Raw genomic sequence first — 15,887 nt, 5'->3', positions numbered from 1 at the left:
TCCCATCCTTCTTCTATGTTTGAACATCTAAACGATCTTAAATGTTAATTCAAAAATGGATTAGAAAGCAATGGAGCTCATATGCGGCTCATTTCTCCCTTTCTTTCTTCTGTGTACAGGAGCACATTGGGAGATATAGTCTTTGCCATCCTATTTTGTTGCTGCTTGTAGACTCGAGCTGGTTGCTAGCAGAATAAGACCACAAGCTCATTATTTGAAGCAATAAGCTCTTATTACGAGGCTGGCAATTAAAATGGAGTCCAAAGCCAGTCACTCCGCAGGTCACCTAGAAGAGCCTATTATTCCACAAAATGACATTATTGAGGATGATGATGCTCCAATGCTGAGTACCTATGCTATGGAAGCACTCAAAGAGTTCCTGGCCGAGCAGAATCACTCTACCATCCAGGAATCTTCAGCAGAGGTGGAGGAGGAAGAGGTGGCGCTGGTGACAGAAGACTGGCGGCTCAGCCAGTTCTGGTATGACAGGGAGACTGCTGAGACAGTAGCCAAAGAAGTTCTAACTCTCTGTCACTCCTTTGATCCCCCTTCGGTTGCCTGCATTGCTTGCCCCACTCTGTATGCATACCTCAAGGTATATTGTAATATGCTGAGGATGACTTGAGATGCCAGGTGGTGTAAATGACAGTTTATTTTAGGCAGCACTTGCTCTATCAATGAACATAAGTATATAAAACTATCTCATCGCTTACCTGTCTTCTCAGCTTTTTCAACTGCTTCATTCATGCTAGCTGGTAACTGTTCATTCACTGGATTTAGAAAATTAATTCTGGAGTACCTGCTCAACTTCTTGAGTATGACAAACGATTTGAGCAGTACGGAAGCGAATTCACATTTTACGACTACAATTGGCCTGAAGATATACCGGCATCATTGAACCATTCATTTCCAATAGTAGTTGCTGATCCTCCTTACTTGGTAAGAGTTAAGAAGATCATGCCTGCACTATTGCTTGTCTCCCACTGGACAGCAATGTATATGCTTGCTTTGCATTGTTTAGCTGTTTGTACGCATCTCAGATAGACAAATGACCTAGATTTCTGTTTGTTGGTTAAGTTTATGAACGCAAAACTGATCACAAAATTGGACAAGATGAGTAATTTATTTTCCGTGTTTACTGATGTTCATGCTACAAGGCATGAACTATAATGAAATGTTTGGTTGATGAATTGTAAATGACAAGGATTTTATCATCCAACGAGTTATATTACCCTCTGTTGGAGTATAATTGTATCTTCCTGGAATTGTCTTGGCAAATTCTCATTGTGTGATTGACTTGAAGCCGGAATATTTCCAATATGTACTTATTACCTAATTTGAATGTTGATGTTCCTGCCAGAGCAAGGAATGCTTGGAGAAAGTTACTCAAACAATTTCTTTCCTCTTGAGACCCGGAAAATCCTTTCTGCTATTACTCACTGGTAAAGATCAAATTTTGTTCAAAATGCTTATTGCTTTCTGCCATGTTGTGGAAATTCCTTCTTCTTCTATTCAGTCTATATTGCTTTTGCTCATTTGTCATTTGATTGTCTTTATGACCATTTCTTCAGTTGCTAGTGTCAAATGGTAAAGAATTGTGCAAAAATATGTGTAGACAAGCTTAATTTCAAAATCCTTTTTCTTTGTAGGATCTTCATGTTTGATTATCTTATTTAAAACAACAACACAGCAATAATGACACTTAAGCGCCGAAATTTATTCATCATGCTTTCCTGCAACTAACTTAGGTGAGGTGCAGAAAGATAACGCTGCAGAGCTTCTTGGTTTACATCCTTGTGGTTTTCGACCTCAGCATTCCAGCAAACTTGGCAATGAGTTTCGATTGTTCACCAACTATGATCCTGGGACAAGACTTGGCGGGTGGGAGCAGGAGCAGTAGATTCCTTGGCGTTAATCTTATCACAATGTTGTGAGTAAAAGTTAATTTGTAATCCAGCTCTTTCTGATATCTACATTGACAATTATATAGCTGGCATCCTTTGCCTCATGGCCCAGTACTTGGAAATTGTTTGTTTTAGGTGCAGAAAATATTAACAATTTAACAAAATCAGCATTCATCATTTTCTGCTTTTGTGTATCATGACCACTTAAAAGTTTATACCTGGCTTTATAGCATCCTTTTCCTTATTGATAGGTAATGCCTCTGCTTGGGATCATTTGATGTGGTTAACCTTGGGCCTGTCGAGGCTGCTCAGTCTCAGAGTGCATGGAAATTGGAAGGCACGCAAACAAAATGTAGCTTGTTCATGCTCAAAAAGAGGATGAGGAAAAGCTGGATACAGTTTACTGGTGCTAATGGAAAAATGCAGTTTGCCTTTGAAACGGACATGGGCCTCTTTCTGGTCCTTTGAGCAGTTGAGATTATGATGTCTGTAATGTTAATTTTCCCTTTACAATTCTGATCTGGTTTTATCAACTTGTTGCATGTTTCAATTGCCACCACTGATGCTTGGTGGATGGTGATAACAAGGTGATTAACAGAGGTTTTGTCTATTTTGTGAATGAATCCACCACTCGATGGTGCCGGGGATGAGTTTTTGCTAGTGAGCTCAAGGCACCCGGAAAGCCTGCTGTTGTGAGTACACTTATTGTCTGCAGAGCAAAACGAGACGATGACCAAACGGAGAAAATAGACTAATGGGCCGCTTTCTACTTGTCCCTGAGTCATGCTTACTGCTTAGAGAAAGAGAAGCAATCTTTTCATTAATTTTATGTTGCAACGAATTGTAACATCCAATAGCCACACGAGTATATCCTACGATACAAGTGAATCTTAAGAACCGTTTCAACGCCGGGCTTAAAATGCTAATATAAAATACTTGCGCATCCATGATACTGATATTAAATACAACTAGTAATTTAGATTTTTTTTTTTTTTCCCAAACGATAACAAAACTAGTAATTTAGATTGGATGGAGTATTATTTGAAATAATTACTGTTACACTTTTTCTGATGTAATATATGTAAGATAAAAAGGTAGTTAAAAATATAAATTTTTTTTTAATATGATGTATACAAAATAAAAATGTAGTTTAAAATATAAAAAAAAAAATAGGTTGAGAAATGTGTTTATGATACAAGTAAAATATTACGTAGAAAATTTTAGCTATCCAAATACTCTCATAGATGAAACCTTTTAAAAATTGTTACAATATGAATTATCCCTCCTTAGATGGTAGTCTTATCTTGCATGTCAAAAAAATTTTTTTTTGCAACTGAACTCTTTTAAAAATAAATATGAATAAATAGAGTATCTCTCTACAGAATGACCCGTATCTCGGTGGCCTTCTATACCCGGTCCGGTTTTACCATTCCAGGTTTCATAAATCGGTAAAGATCCGAACCCATGACCGAGAAGTGGTATATAAGATGCTATTGGAGGTTCTGGAGTGGAAGTTGAGAAAAACGGATACTACTTTGAATGCAAGAAGCTCGAAGAAGAAACCGCAGCATGAGATCAAACATCGTTTCAGAGGTTACCCGTCTACCCTTAGCTTACCTGCTTTCTTTTTTCAATTAGTTGTTACTTAAGTTAGTTCGGTGACATCTACAAACTTCTGTTTGAGCCATCGATTTGCGAATCTGTTAAAATACCAGTCATCGTTTCCTCTTTTATCACTCCAAAATTGATCAAATGGAATTTCGTCGAGGTATATGTAGTTAGCGCGAACTCTAGTTTAGAGTATTGCTAATTTTTGGAGGGCGGATATATGTCTATCCATCTAGAATGTCTAATTTTTGCGAAATGAAGAATGAAGAAGACAGTTGTTTGTTTGGATTTTTTCTTTGGGTTCTACATTCTTGCTTTGCCATGTATACATTTGGGTTTGAATGAGTTGGCATGTACATATTTGTGCTGAAATGCGGGATAGCTTGTAGCATGGTTTTCAAATCGGAAGTGGCGTGAAGGGGGGGGGGGATGTTGTGGAGTTTAAAGCCCTAAATTTTCATTTTGCGAAGTTTGTTGAATTGGGGACTTGTCGAATGTGTTAACGTGTACTTGGATTGAGTGATAGGGTTAATTATTCATGCGAATTAAGGAACATTTACTGCTGTTGGATGATAAATAATAGATAATCGCAAGGAAAATACTTGTTGGGGTAGGGAATTTATGCCTCTTTTGCTGGAGATTATAGGGCCTGCATTGTAAACGGTAATCTCCAGATGAATTCACATCCCTGTTCGCATGGCCCAGTTTTAGAGTTTTCAAAAGCTCGTATGGTTTTATTTTCTTTTGAATTGTGCAAATAGTTTTGGCAAGAGCAGTAGCCATTGCCTTACTTATTCTTACTGTTAACCTATGCCTCTTCTGCTTTAATTCCCCATTACACCCATAAAAAAGGAGGGACCAAAAAGGAAGAATTGAACTTAGTCCAATGAGCTATCTAACAGTGGTATTCTAACTAACGATGGAGTTTTCTGCTCTTTTATTGACCATATTGTGATCTGCCTTGATAGCCCATACTGGCATTATGCTGGTTCTTAATGTCTTCATGGTTTCAATTTTGTCTACATGACTCCTACCATCTAGTGCTCATTTCTTTTTTTCCTTTTCCTTTTTCTTTAAGGGAGGATTGTGTCCCATGTGCTTTGGTGGTGGGGGTCTATTACAATTTTCCACTTTTTCACTTCTTACCTTTTTTTGAGTTGTTGACTTGTTTAATGTATGAGGAGAAAAATACTGCTGTGCTTCCTCTGGTGAGTTTCATTTTTTATTTTCTGTCAAGGCCGGATTATCCACGAGGGTAGGGCAATGGTGGGAAGGAATTCCATTCGTCACTTCTACAGTGGTGATTGTTTGTGGGGTCATTTACTTGGTTTGTCTACTAGTTGGATATGACTCATTTGCTGAAGTATGCTTTTGGCCATCTGCAGTTATTTCACATTTTCAAGGTTAGTGTTTACTTCTTTCTCTTTCTTCCAATTTTATCGGATGTCCCCGATGGGACACTTCTTCCTTCTTAATCTTGCTAAAAAGTGCATATTAAAAGATCTGTTATTAATCTTTTTAAGCAATATATTGAACTTGATTTCTGAAATCTTAAAATTTTAGCTGCAAATAGGTCTTTTTCTTTCTTTGTAGTAGGCAAATGCATCTCATAGCCTATGGCTGCATTTATATATTTTTACAGAGCTAATTCTCTCCACGGTAGAAGTCACATCATAGTGTTAATATTAACCTTGGATCTTTTTCCTTTGCTATGCAGTTCATATTTAACCTTGGATCTCTTTCCTATCTTCTATGCAGTTTACAGGATCTATACTTCAATTCTTTTCCATGGTTCTATACTTCATGTTCTGTTCAATATGTTGGCTTTGGTTCCTCTGGGATCTGAACTAGAGAGGATCATGGGGTCGGTCCGCTTGTTTTATATGATCATTTTATTGGCAACAAGCAATGCCATATTCCACCTTGTCTTAGCCTTGTTGATTTCTCATAATCCCTTCCGTCCTTTTGACTATCTTATGAATGAGTGCGCCATAGGCTTCTCAGGGATTCTCTTCTCTATGATTGTGATAGAGACCAGTTTGAGCGGAGTCCAGTCTAGAAGGTTTGTCTTCCTTGTTGCTGACTCTTGTGAATAATTGCCATCAGCAAAAGCTTTTTATCTTTTCCTTGCCCCTTTTTGGGGATACACATTTAACCGTAACCTTGAATTAAATCCTTTTGGCAGATAGACCTGTCTGCAAAAAAGTTATTTTTGGAATATCTTGTACCATGTATAAGTACCATTGGCTTTCTAATATTGTGAAACGTTAAGTTCAGTCTTTGAAACTTCCAGGATCTGACATGATAACTTATTATATTTTCTTTGCAGTGTGTTTGGGCTATTTAATGTGCCTGCTAAATGGTAAATAAACATTTATTGCATTGCAGTATAACTTTATCTCCTTTTGTCTTTCATATGTTAGCTGTACGTCATACTCTAATTGATATACCTCTGTCAGGTATGCCTGGATCTTATTGGTGGTGTTTCAGCTTCTTATGACAAATGTCTCTTTTCTTGGACATCTCTGTGGCATTTTGTCTGGATTTGCATGTATGCTTATTCTAAGAATTTCTATTTGTCCTCACATATATCCTTTTTAACTACTATTGGATTCTCCTCTACATTTACACTCAGTTGCAATTTATACTCGTGCCAGATACTTATGGATTATTCAACATTTTAATTCCTGGGACGTCCATTTTTTCAGCAATTGAATCATCCTCATGGCTTGTAAGTATCATCAAGGATGCTTTCCTTTTTTGCATGAAACCTGGGATTTTCCTCTTTGAAGCAGATTGGAATCACATCCATTGTTACCGATTTTCTTCTTAATGTCATATCTCCCATTGACATGCTATTGTTGATATCATTTTCTTTTATATTGAAATGTAATTTGAAGTCCTCCAAACACTTATGTATTTTCATCACTTACATATGCATAAAGGTGTGCTTGTTCTTTACTTTTCAAATTGACTTTTCTAGTTGATGCAGATGAGATTTGAAGGACAGCTAAGATCTCTTGTATATGGTAGGGAAGCTATGAGGTTTGACAGCACTTGGAAAGAAAGTAAAAAGGACAGTTGAGAGAGAGGCAAAGCCTAGATGTTTGAATTTCCCTAAAGTATACATCATAGGAGGCTATTAATACCAATGTGTGTCCAACACACAATTGAAGGTTCTTTACTAGTAGATAATGGCAGAATATGGGTCGTCTGTCAGTTGAACAAGTTTAGATGCATACTTGTAAGTTGAGATAACAGCCTTTTGAGTTAGCAGGATCAGTCATACTTAATGATATCCATAAGGAGGATAAAAACTTGAGAGTTGTAGGTGTATAAGAAGTTTAACTTTTGCTTAAAATCGTTTCTTTGTTTATCTACTCTTGTATTTTTGTTTGTTTTGCATGATTTATGTTAATGTATTGTTCTCACTAGCAATGATTTTATACTTCCCTGGTCAGTCAACGTGCGTGAGAAGACCGAAGTTTATGTTGTGCACTGGTGGGAATGCTTCAGGCTACATTCCCACTCACACAAGTCAAAATCCAACATCCAGGTAGATGTGTCTGGTTTTACTATGTTTTCTTCATTTTAGTTTGATTTCTAACATACATCTGAACATGATGATTCTGTTTCCGAATAGTGGATTGCTTTCTGGAAATGTTTGGAGGAACTTTTCTTCATGGATGCCACAAAGAGAGACCTCTCAGGTGCTCAGCTGCTTTTCTTTCATTTCTTCATGTTTCCGTTCACTCTTTTTGGTGATGCTGTTGGCGATGGATGCCATAATAATGAATCATTTTCCTTTGTGGAGAAAAGGGTGAGCTGGATGAGTTAGGTTGTTGAGGGGAGATTTAAGTAAATTTTCTGCGTAGTCTTAGATATGTACTTTCAAAGCAAATCATCTCACTCTGTAATTCAGTCAAGAGAATGGAGATCTTGAATGCAATAATGGTATATATGAATATGAAATTCTCCTCAATTTTAAATGACATACGTATTTTGCAAAATTAGGTAGAAGGGATGCTGAGGGCTTTGTTGTGTAGCCTTTTCTGGTTTATATTTTCTCCTTTGGAAAAACTTAGAAGCCTGCATAAATGCAGTGGTGAACATGCATACTCTAAAATTCACGAATATTCAATCTTGATAAAAGGAGGACTGCATTTGCTGGTCACTATCAATTTTTGAAGCGCTAAAGCTACTTATTATATCTAGCCATAAAACATATTGAATGTATGAAGTTCTCAAAATGCTGAAGAAAATTAAATGCATCAAGAAAAAGATGATACAAGTCTTTTACAGGTTGGATCAATCTAGAAAAGCAGAAAATGGTCGGAGCTGATTGATAATATAATATATTCAATGGAGAAAACTTTACCATTATTGTTTATTTAGGGGTTGCTGTTAACTATTGAAGAGACAACTTGTGCAGGCTGTCTATTGAGAGAATTTCTGTCCTGGGGTTTGCGTTCAAACTCTGAATTACTGCTCTTAATGCAGAATAGCATCCTTAAGAGTGTTTGTCTGTCATCTTTTTAGGACTGTTAGATGTTATTTGGTTCCAGTGCATCCTTGTGTTGTTGTATGTGGCGCTGTTGTAAACATAATTTCAGATGTCTGTTTTTCTGGTTTCTAACCATGACTCTATTGAACATTGAATATTTTCATTTTTCTGTTTTCTGCCATTAAATCTAGTTTATGCTAGGAACATACTCAAATTTCGATTTCTTGTGGCCCACATATATGTGCATTCTCTTTGCTGCGATAGTATGGCATTCTTTAGTAAAAAGCTGTAGTACTTCAAACAAAAAAAAACCACGTCCATGTGATATGATCACTTTAACAATTTGTTATTTTGATTCACAGATGCAGTCTGCAGAAGAGGATAGTAGATTTCCAGGAAGGGGAAGAACGCTTGGCTCACCATCTGAAAGCAATCCTAATTCAAGCTTACAGGCTAGACTTCTGGACAACAGCGACACAGACAATCCATTACAGACAGTAGAAAATGCTAGGGGTGAACTACCATCAGATGGAAGGTACTAGGAAGTGGACTTCTTCTCTAACATGACCTTGATTTGACATTTATATACATACAGATACTTGTCATATATTTGAGCTCCATACTGGTATTTTTCTTTGGGTATTGGCTTTGCTGCTTTGCAATGTATGCATTTCAAACAGGAAATCACTTTCTTTTGAGTTTTAATTGTAAAATGTTGGGTTATTCATGCTCATTTGATATTCCCAAATGGTAATGGATTTGTGTTTTATCTGTTTTGTTTGTAAGAAAGAAACCTATGGGTCATTGCACTGAATTGCTTTATAGCAAGCAGGAAGTTTGAAGTCATGTACTTCTAGTGAAGTTAATATTTGAATGGTCATTCCGTGGGTAGTTCAATGGGTTTTACTTTGCGATTTGGTTAATTAACAGACTTGGAAAAGGGCCCCATTGTTTCAATTTGTTTCACCTGATATACGCTTGCAAATCTGGATTGGATGGGGAAGGGGATAATTCTTGTTCGCAGAACACAAGTTAATGTTCAAATGTGACTTCATAGCTCTCACTGAGAGTTCATTCTTTAGTTTGACGCCTATAACTCCTGTTTTGTCAGTCTCATTCCTCGTCACTACAACCTCTAAAATCAATAGCTTGGGTGTGATTTAATGGAAGGCCTATTAGTTTGTTCTAATAGACTTTTTTGCTGAGAGGCCTTTATCTTTTCAGGCAGCTAACAGTTGATGGTGCATCAGTAGCTGTCACCAGAGCGCAGAGTAATCAGGTTCGTATGTGGTAGGAAGCTTGATTCTTGATGTATTTTGTTCCTCTGACTGAGCATTAATTGTTTCTTTTCCCTTGTACATGTAGGGCCCTGTTGCATCTGATGAAAAGATACAGAAACTTGTTGCCATGGGTTTTGAAAGGGTAAATAGTTGCTGGTTGCATATTTTGTGCTGACTCTTTCTCAGTTTGTAATTTCATTTATCTGAGTATTATTTTCTTTGGCCAAAGGAAAAAAAAAAAAAAAGACCCTTTTGCATTCCAGTGCTCATGTAATGCTTAAATGATGTTCTCAAAACCTTGATGAGAAATTCGCTGGAATCTTTCAGACGCAGGTAGAAGTTGCGTTGGCGGCTTCTGATGGGGATTTGGATGTAGCTGTGGAAATTATTATGAGTCAACAGGTTTGTGTGCTTTTTATCCGAAATTTATTGTGTACTTGTATTGATCCTGATTGTATATCATCGCATCTAATCTGCCCAGGGATAAGCAGCATCTATTTGTTATTTTGACGTTGATGAGCATTTCAAGCGTTGCAAGAGAGATAGGGGCATATGACGGCATGTCTAACCTGTTTGCGGAAAGTTCAGGAAAAGTAACGTCACGGACGTTGTATATTTGGCGAGCGAATCTAACACAAAAGTTTGTATACATACGTGTGTTCGGGGTTTCAGAATTCTGAATTCCGACTCCTACACATTATTCACATTAAATGGAATCGGTTGAAGAATGGTAACATTCATCATCATCATCATATTTTCTGTTGTGGGTCTGATTCATGATTCTCGTTTGTGTCTGGATAATATATACGATTGCTGAAGCAACAGCATGCACAGTAGATCACTTTTACTCTTCAGTCTATCAACCTGATCGATATGGAAAGCTTAGTGGTATTACAATTATCGTGGCTGCAACTCTTTCGGCTGAGCGATTACTGATTATAGGACCGAAAGCTAAATCTACTTCTTATGGACCTCCTGGTCCCTTGGAGGCTTCACAATGAGAACCGGACAGTGCACATGATGCGCACAATAATCGCTAACACTTCCCAGGAAAGCCCTGCGAAAACCAAGATTACATCTCAAAATATATATATTAGCAATTGTTTACAGCTGACTGACGTTTAATTACAGAAATCGCTACTATTACCACGCACCTCTTTATCTTGCCAAGGCCGCGGCTACCGACAACCACAAGATCAACATGCAGTTCCTCTGCAGCTTCACAAATCCTGTCCTTCGGATCTCCCTCAAGAATCAAAGTTTCTGCCTTGATCTTCCTCAAATATGAAATAGCAGTTTGAGTACATATCATGCACGCACGTACATCGATCATGAACATACGTGCATTCTGTATTTGATGTGATACATAATATATTGATTTACCTTGTAATCCTTGCACATTAGCAAAGCACGACTGAGAACTGAAGCAGCATTTTCTTCTTGGGCCCTCTTCACGGACTCAACCACCATGGGTGTTGCATAGACAGCTAGAAAATAAGTCAAAATGAATCAAGTACGATATGGAGAAAACAAAATTAATGTTTGCTTTAGATACACACACACAGAGAGAGAAAAAGTATATACCTGGTCCAGCAGGATAAATGAAGGGTTGAAAGGGCTTCTGAACGTGTACGATAGTTATCATGCTGGACTCCCGGCCGGGTTCCTCGGGTGGTACTCCACCTGCAGCTGGGAGCTGGTTGAAGAAATGGTTAAGGGTCCACTTGAGCGCATAGAAGCTCCCCTCGCTTTCGTCCACAGCCACCATCACTTTCATGATCTGCGTTCTCTCCCCAGCCAACAACGGCTGCTGCTGGACTACTACAGCTGCCTCCTCCTCTGTTCCACCACTAGTCTGATCAACTGCTTTTCTTTCCATTCCTCTAGATCGAAAACCCGCAGAGCTACCACCTGGCTTTTTTAATTTTCAGCAATGTATCAAGCAAGATATATATATATATATATATATATATATACGTGTGTCACTAGACATACAATTTCAACTTTCTACTTTAGTTCCGTTTCTAGCACTTGTATGTCTATATATATACACATGGAAGTATGAATTTCAAGTTAATTAACCTGGATCAGTTTTTCCTGAGAATTTCCTGTTTTCCTATTCGTCAAGAAAGAAGTAGGAATATTGCAATGAGACGACGACGCCAGGCCCTGTAATTCGATCCAAAGGATTATCCCTAAACCTCAGATAGACGAGAAAGTATTGTGTTCGGTGGATAGGTTTATAAAGTCGGGGGAGCATGATGGCAGGATCTTAAAAGCTTGAGATCGAAACCTGGCAAAAGATGAACCTGAACTCCCACCCCCCCCCCCCCAAAAAAACACGTGGCTTCCATGCATATGGAAATTTCCATTTTTGACATGCAAAAGTAGCGGTAAGTACATAGGAGGAAGCCACGTAGCAGCACTTGTGCCAACTTGCTTGCTCCCGTGTTGCATCCATATCCAATGTTTCTGTGCATAGAGAAACATGATTCATGACTAGCCGCTACAGATCAAAAGTTTATTCAACCCAGCGTCACTTTTAACCTAGTAATTAACACTGCTAGTAGTTTCTTGAGAGACGGTTGAACACTTCCAGACGTGGTTATATATATATATATACTCCCAGTCCCAGACGAATAAAGAAAAGATATGGAGACCACTACTAGCTAGTAGCAGTGTCCTAGAAGAGAAAGGGACCCGTACTGCAGCAGGTCCACTAGGAACAATGGAGCAAGAGCAGGCTGAGCAGCAGCAGATGTTGTTGCCGCAAGAAAGAAAGAAGATGAGGGCGATGGTGGCGGTAGATGACAGCGAGGAGAGCTTCTACGCTCTCAATTGGGTTCTGGATAAATTTTTCAGTAACATCGTGATGAGTACGCTACCAACTGCTACTGAAACACCTGATCATCAACACGACCATCGAGTGGAGTCCAACCTCGTTTCCCTCGTCCATGTCATGGATCGCTTGCCTCACTACGTCTTCCCGGGCGGATACGGTACGTCGTGGTTGTTATAAATTAATTACACAGCAACTAGTGATATCACCATTAATGCAATTACAAACACAAAAGTATGTTCTGCAATTCCATAGTCAGATGCTAGTCTGTCTATTCTGAACTAGTAGCTACTACTAGTGCTTTTGGTGCTGCCATTGATGTTATTTTTTGCCCAAGTATTATATGTGTGAAATCTAACATTTCCAGTGGTCGAGTCTGCCACCAAAGCCCGGGAGCAAAATGCTGCAAAAATACTCTCACAGGCATCCCAGATGTGCAAGGACAGAAAGGTCATTATCTAGTTAGCAGGACTAGTATGAACATTGCAGGAGCTTCTTTAATTTCTTTTCTTCTTTTTATTTTCCGTGCGTGTCAAACCATGTAGTACTATCATTTTGGAGAAGCTTTCAAAAGTAAGCCATATTGAGAAGTGCTGATTCTTGGATATGGCTACATATTTCCACCTAGGTCGCTGCAGAAACCCTCATTCTTGAGGGAGATCCCAAGGAAATGATTTGTGAGGCAGTAGAACGAATGCACGTGGACGTTCTTGTTGTTGGCAGCCGCGGACTTGGTCAAATCAAGAGGTAGTTTCTAATTAGCCCTTTGTTTTATTCTGATCTTAATGTGTTTGAAAATTAGAAGTGTCATATGTTAGCGTATTTGTTGTATGTAGGGCATTCCTGGGAAGCGTTAGCGATTACTGTGCTCACCGTGCCAAATGTCCTGTTGTGATTGTGAAGCTGCCCCACAAGCAGTAGTTGCAGCAATACCTGGCAATGTATGTATTTCCTTGAACATGAAGAGTTTAAGGTACAGATCCGTACTTCTGATGTCCAGCCTGATTGTTTGTTAATAGTAATAATAATAGTTGTCAGTGCAATAAAGCTACGTGTGTATTTTTATTTTTTTTTTTCGACACAGGGGTGTCCGGGTCAATCCTTACGGGGCCCGACTAATCCCCTGCGACCCGGATCCGGCGCCCCAACTCAGCCCGAACACGTTAAGTGCGCGGAGGAATCCAGCGGAGCGGAGACTCGAACTTGTGATCTCAAGATTCACTGGTGAGAGGCGCTGCCGCTGGACCATTCACGCGGGGCAATAAAGCTACGTGTGTATGAGAGCGCGAGAAATGCAATGACGTACTATCAAGTATGTGGAGTTTGAAAAATATTCCAAGTGAAATCCTGAGCAGTCAGCAATACTATTTACTTTATCCTTTCCTTAGTTTTTTCATTTCCAAATTAGTATTCCCAAAAATGGAAAAATCGTTCGTTCAAAAGTCCCTCACATCTCATCAAATGATTTTTCGTCATTCACTCTTAAAATATGAATTTGAACATGAATTTCGTTCAAATGTCCCTCACATCTCATCAAATGATTTTTCATCATTCACTCTTAAAATATGAATATTTACTCTTAAAATTATGATTTTTCGTCATTCACTCTTAAAATATGAATATTCACTCTTAAAATATGAATTTTACGTCTCTTACGAATTTAGTTTAACAAATCATATCTAAATTTACCATGTGACTCGCACTTAGTTATCATATATATATATATATATATATATATAAGTTAGATCTCACCGTTTTAGTAGCAAAAATGAATATGAATTGGGATCGACCTCATTTTTTTAAGTAAAAAATGAATATATTTGGGTGGAATTTTACTCTCTTATGAACAAAATTAAATATAGATCGGATCATTTATTTAATTACAAATTATAAAAGAATTTTAAAAATTCAGGATAAACAGTGGTAGAAAATTTAAGTTAGGATAAAAAATTATGGGTTTGATCTTGTAAAGGATATAAAATTATTATTTAAAAAGTGAATGACGAAAAATATTCGTATTTATTCTACTCCGTCCGCCAATAACATCGCCCACAAACATTCCTATTAATCGGTCCTGGTGGTTTGAAATATGCTGATTATACATCTATATTATGTTTCTGGACCTGTGTTCCCTGGCTAAATGCTTACCCGTATTGTCCTGAACATTGACAAAGGAACTCCATAACCTTTTAGTGTGCTGGTCCGTTCAATGCACACTGGAGATTGCCCGATTTTGACTGCCGTGGAAGAACGCCACAGACTCGTGACCCCGTGCTGTGGAAAATGGACAAAGGAACTCCATGCATATGGATAAAAAAAATTAATAATAATAAGGAACTTCTAGAAGATAAAGATGCAGAACATTTTTTTACAACGAACTACGTGGTTAAAAATTTTCTTAAGTTGATAATTTTACCAAGCTTGGTTTCAGGAGGGAAAAAGAAGTTGTAGTAAAAGATGAAAAGGAAAAAAAAAAAAAAAAAAAAAAAACGGGTGAAGCATAAGCGCATCATGCTGTTCTATTTCAATGCTCATTATTATGCCATCCCCAAAGTGAAACATGGAATTGAAAAAATCATTCCGAAGTGCCAGACACTCAAAGCATCGATCAAACAATTAAGAGAACTCGTTTCGCTTTCCGTAGTAGTACAAGGAACAGTTACAGCGTACAATCTGCACAAGCGATTTCATCTACGTGTACGCATGAAGCGTGTCAAGCAAACTAATCATGTCGTCGTGATTGGTTTTTCTTCTCGTACCGCAATAATAATTAATATAGCACTAGTACAGAACAAATTCGTGACTTCCAAGTTTCAGACGCCTGAAGGAAGAAAGTTTCGTCAATTACCACTCTTCTATTTCAAAGTCTGCTGCCCATTGGCTAGTAGGGGCGAAATTCCCTAACACTTGAATAAGAAAATTATATCCAATCCAGCCAGACTTTTTTTCTCTCTTGTATAATAGTCCAAAGTCAAGATGTAAATCTAAGAAGGGAGTCAACTGGACGTTTGGAATTTGGAATACCAAAACAAAATGCTTGCAGTGGAAACGTTAACAACTCATTTGGATTGGGTGTTTTTCCGTAAAGACAAAAAATTTTAAACACGCTTTTTTTTTTAATCACTTTCTATTTCACATACATTATATATTCTTTTTTTTTTTGTAAGAATTCTAAAGACTTGCAATCTAAACGGACTCTGCGTTGCTTGATCAGAGGCATAGCTTATTGTCTTTTGGTTGAGCATTTGTTTGGATTGCATATTTCTGATTACTGTAAGGTGATTGAAAAATATGCTTATGATAAACGTAATGATTTTTATTTTGAAAAATTACAATCCAAAAGCACCGTGAACTGCGCATTGACCATTCATATGATGTCAATTGGGTTAAAGATATTGGGAAAGTTGCAAGGAAATATTATTATTCTTCCTGAATAATCTGACAAACAAGTTTTTGGAAACTACACTGCAAGTATTTATCCATTTTAATGTGCTGAATTTCATTTTTGGCTAAGATTTATCGAACCAAAAGACGAACATAACTGGGATTTGCTACAACTATAGCAAAAAATACCGACGCATTCCTAATTAATTCTCTTGGGGAAAGAAGGGGTATCATCTAAAAGCTCTCAATAAAAAAATTTGGTTTTCTTTTCAATTCGTAGAGACTTTTAATTAAAGGCCCATTTCAATTGTTATTTTTCAAATTTTTTATTAGGAGAATATATTATATTAATTTAATAAATTTGACAC

General features: G+C 37.7%; 4 protein-coding genes across 5 annotated transcripts in view; 3 read left to right on the top strand and 1 right to left on the bottom strand.

Annotated features, from left to right (window-relative positions):
• Positions 1-2,514, top strand: part of LOC113774495 (EEF1A lysine methyltransferase 1) — a 3,362-nt gene extending 848 nt beyond the window's left edge. Inside the window, exons 2-6 of one of the 2 annotated variants that reach the window (XM_027319022.1) lie at positions 120-595; positions 781-939; positions 1,361-1,442; positions 1,749-1,930; positions 2,156-2,514. In XM_027319022.1, coding sequence (XP_027174823.1) covers positions 254-595; positions 781-939; positions 1,361-1,442; positions 1,749-1,900 — 735 coding nt within the window. In that variant the 5' untranslated portion in view covers positions 120-253 and the 3' untranslated portion in view covers positions 1,901-1,930; positions 2,156-2,514. Of the gene's footprint in view, positions 1-119; positions 596-780; positions 940-1,360; positions 1,443-1,748; positions 1,931-2,155 lie in introns of those variants that run through there. The other variant, XM_027319023.1, reaches the window with a different exon arrangement.
• Positions 2,515-3,402: 888 nt separating this feature from the next.
• Positions 3,403-10,048, top strand: LOC113774494 (rhomboid-like protein 15). The gene is made up of 13 exons (XM_027319021.1): positions 3,403-3,497; positions 4,750-4,915; positions 5,271-5,574; positions 5,842-5,874; positions 5,972-6,063; positions 6,170-6,243; positions 6,974-7,068; positions 7,156-7,222; positions 8,379-8,551; positions 9,241-9,295; positions 9,382-9,438; positions 9,624-9,698; positions 9,778-10,048. Exons 1-13 carry the CDS (start codon positions 3,444-3,446, stop codon positions 9,781-9,783), a joined length of 1,251 nt encoding a protein of 416 aa, XP_027174822.1. The 5' UTR covers positions 3,403-3,443; the 3' UTR covers positions 9,784-10,048.
• A 185-nt stretch (positions 10,049-10,233) lies between these two features.
• On the bottom strand, positions 10,234-11,506 carry LOC113774496 (universal stress protein A-like protein). The gene is made up of 5 exons (XM_027319024.1): positions 11,379-11,506; positions 10,881-11,207; positions 10,680-10,783; positions 10,451-10,569; positions 10,234-10,353 (listed from the first exon to the last, which is right to left on the bottom strand). The coding sequence occupies exons 2-5, from the start codon at positions 11,173-11,175 to the stop codon at positions 10,254-10,256; spliced, it is 618 nt and encodes a 205-aa protein (XP_027174825.1). The 5' UTR covers positions 11,176-11,207; positions 11,379-11,506; the 3' UTR covers positions 10,234-10,253.
• A 432-nt stretch (positions 11,507-11,938) lies between these two features.
• Positions 11,939-13,511, top strand: LOC113776039 (universal stress protein in QAH/OAS sulfhydrylase 3'region-like). The gene is made up of 4 exons (XM_027321102.1): positions 11,939-12,295; positions 12,503-12,585; positions 12,764-12,882; positions 12,972-13,511. Exons 1-4 carry the CDS (start codon positions 12,025-12,027, stop codon positions 13,054-13,056), a joined length of 558 nt encoding a protein of 185 aa, XP_027176903.1. The 5' UTR covers positions 11,939-12,024; the 3' UTR covers positions 13,057-13,511.
• The last annotated feature ends 2,376 nt before the right edge of the window (positions 13,512-15,887 follow it).

The sequence above is a fragment of the Coffea eugenioides genome, chromosome 6 (assembly GCF_003713205.1).
Source record: "Coffea eugenioides isolate CCC68of chromosome 6, Ceug_1.0, whole genome shotgun sequence".
Classification (NCBI taxonomy): domain Eukaryota; kingdom Viridiplantae; phylum Streptophyta; class Magnoliopsida; order Gentianales; family Rubiaceae; genus Coffea; species Coffea eugenioides.
The sequence above is the reverse complement of the archived record's forward strand: the minus strand, read 5'-3'. Positions and strand labels throughout refer to the sequence as shown.

Coding starts and splice junctions, on each gene's coding strand:
- LOC113774494 (XM_027319021.1), top strand. CDS start 3,444: ATGCAAGAAGCTCGAAGAAGAAACCGCAGCATGAGATCAAACATCGTT. Junction 7,069..7,155: donor AGTCAAAATCCAACATCCAG/GTAGATGTGTCT, acceptor GTTTCCGAATAG/TGGATTGCTTTCTGGAAATG. Junction 7,223..8,378: donor CACAAAGAGAGACCTCTCAG/GTGCTCAGCTGC, acceptor TTTGATTCACAG/ATGCAGTCTGCAGAAGAGGA.
- LOC113774496 (XM_027319024.1), bottom strand. CDS start 11,175: ATGGAAAGAAAAGCAGTTGATCAGACTAGTGGTGGAACAGAGGAGGAG. Junction 10,570..10,679: donor TAATGTGCAAGGATTACAAG/GTAAATCAATAT, acceptor TATTTGAGGAAG/ATCAAGGCAGAAACTTTGAT. Junction 10,354..10,450: donor GGCCTTGGCAAGATAAAGAG/GTGCGTGGTAAT, acceptor TGGTTTTCGCAG/GGCTTTCCTGGGAAGTGTTA.
- LOC113776039 (XM_027321102.1), top strand. CDS start 12,025: ATGGAGCAAGAGCAGGCTGAGCAGCAGCAGATGTTGTTGCCGCAAGAA. Junction 12,296..12,502: donor CGTCTTCCCGGGCGGATACG/GTACGTCGTGGT, acceptor TAACATTTCCAG/TGGTCGAGTCTGCCACCAAA. Junction 12,586..12,763: donor AGATGTGCAAGGACAGAAAG/GTCATTATCTAG, acceptor ATTTCCACCTAG/GTCGCTGCAGAAACCCTCAT.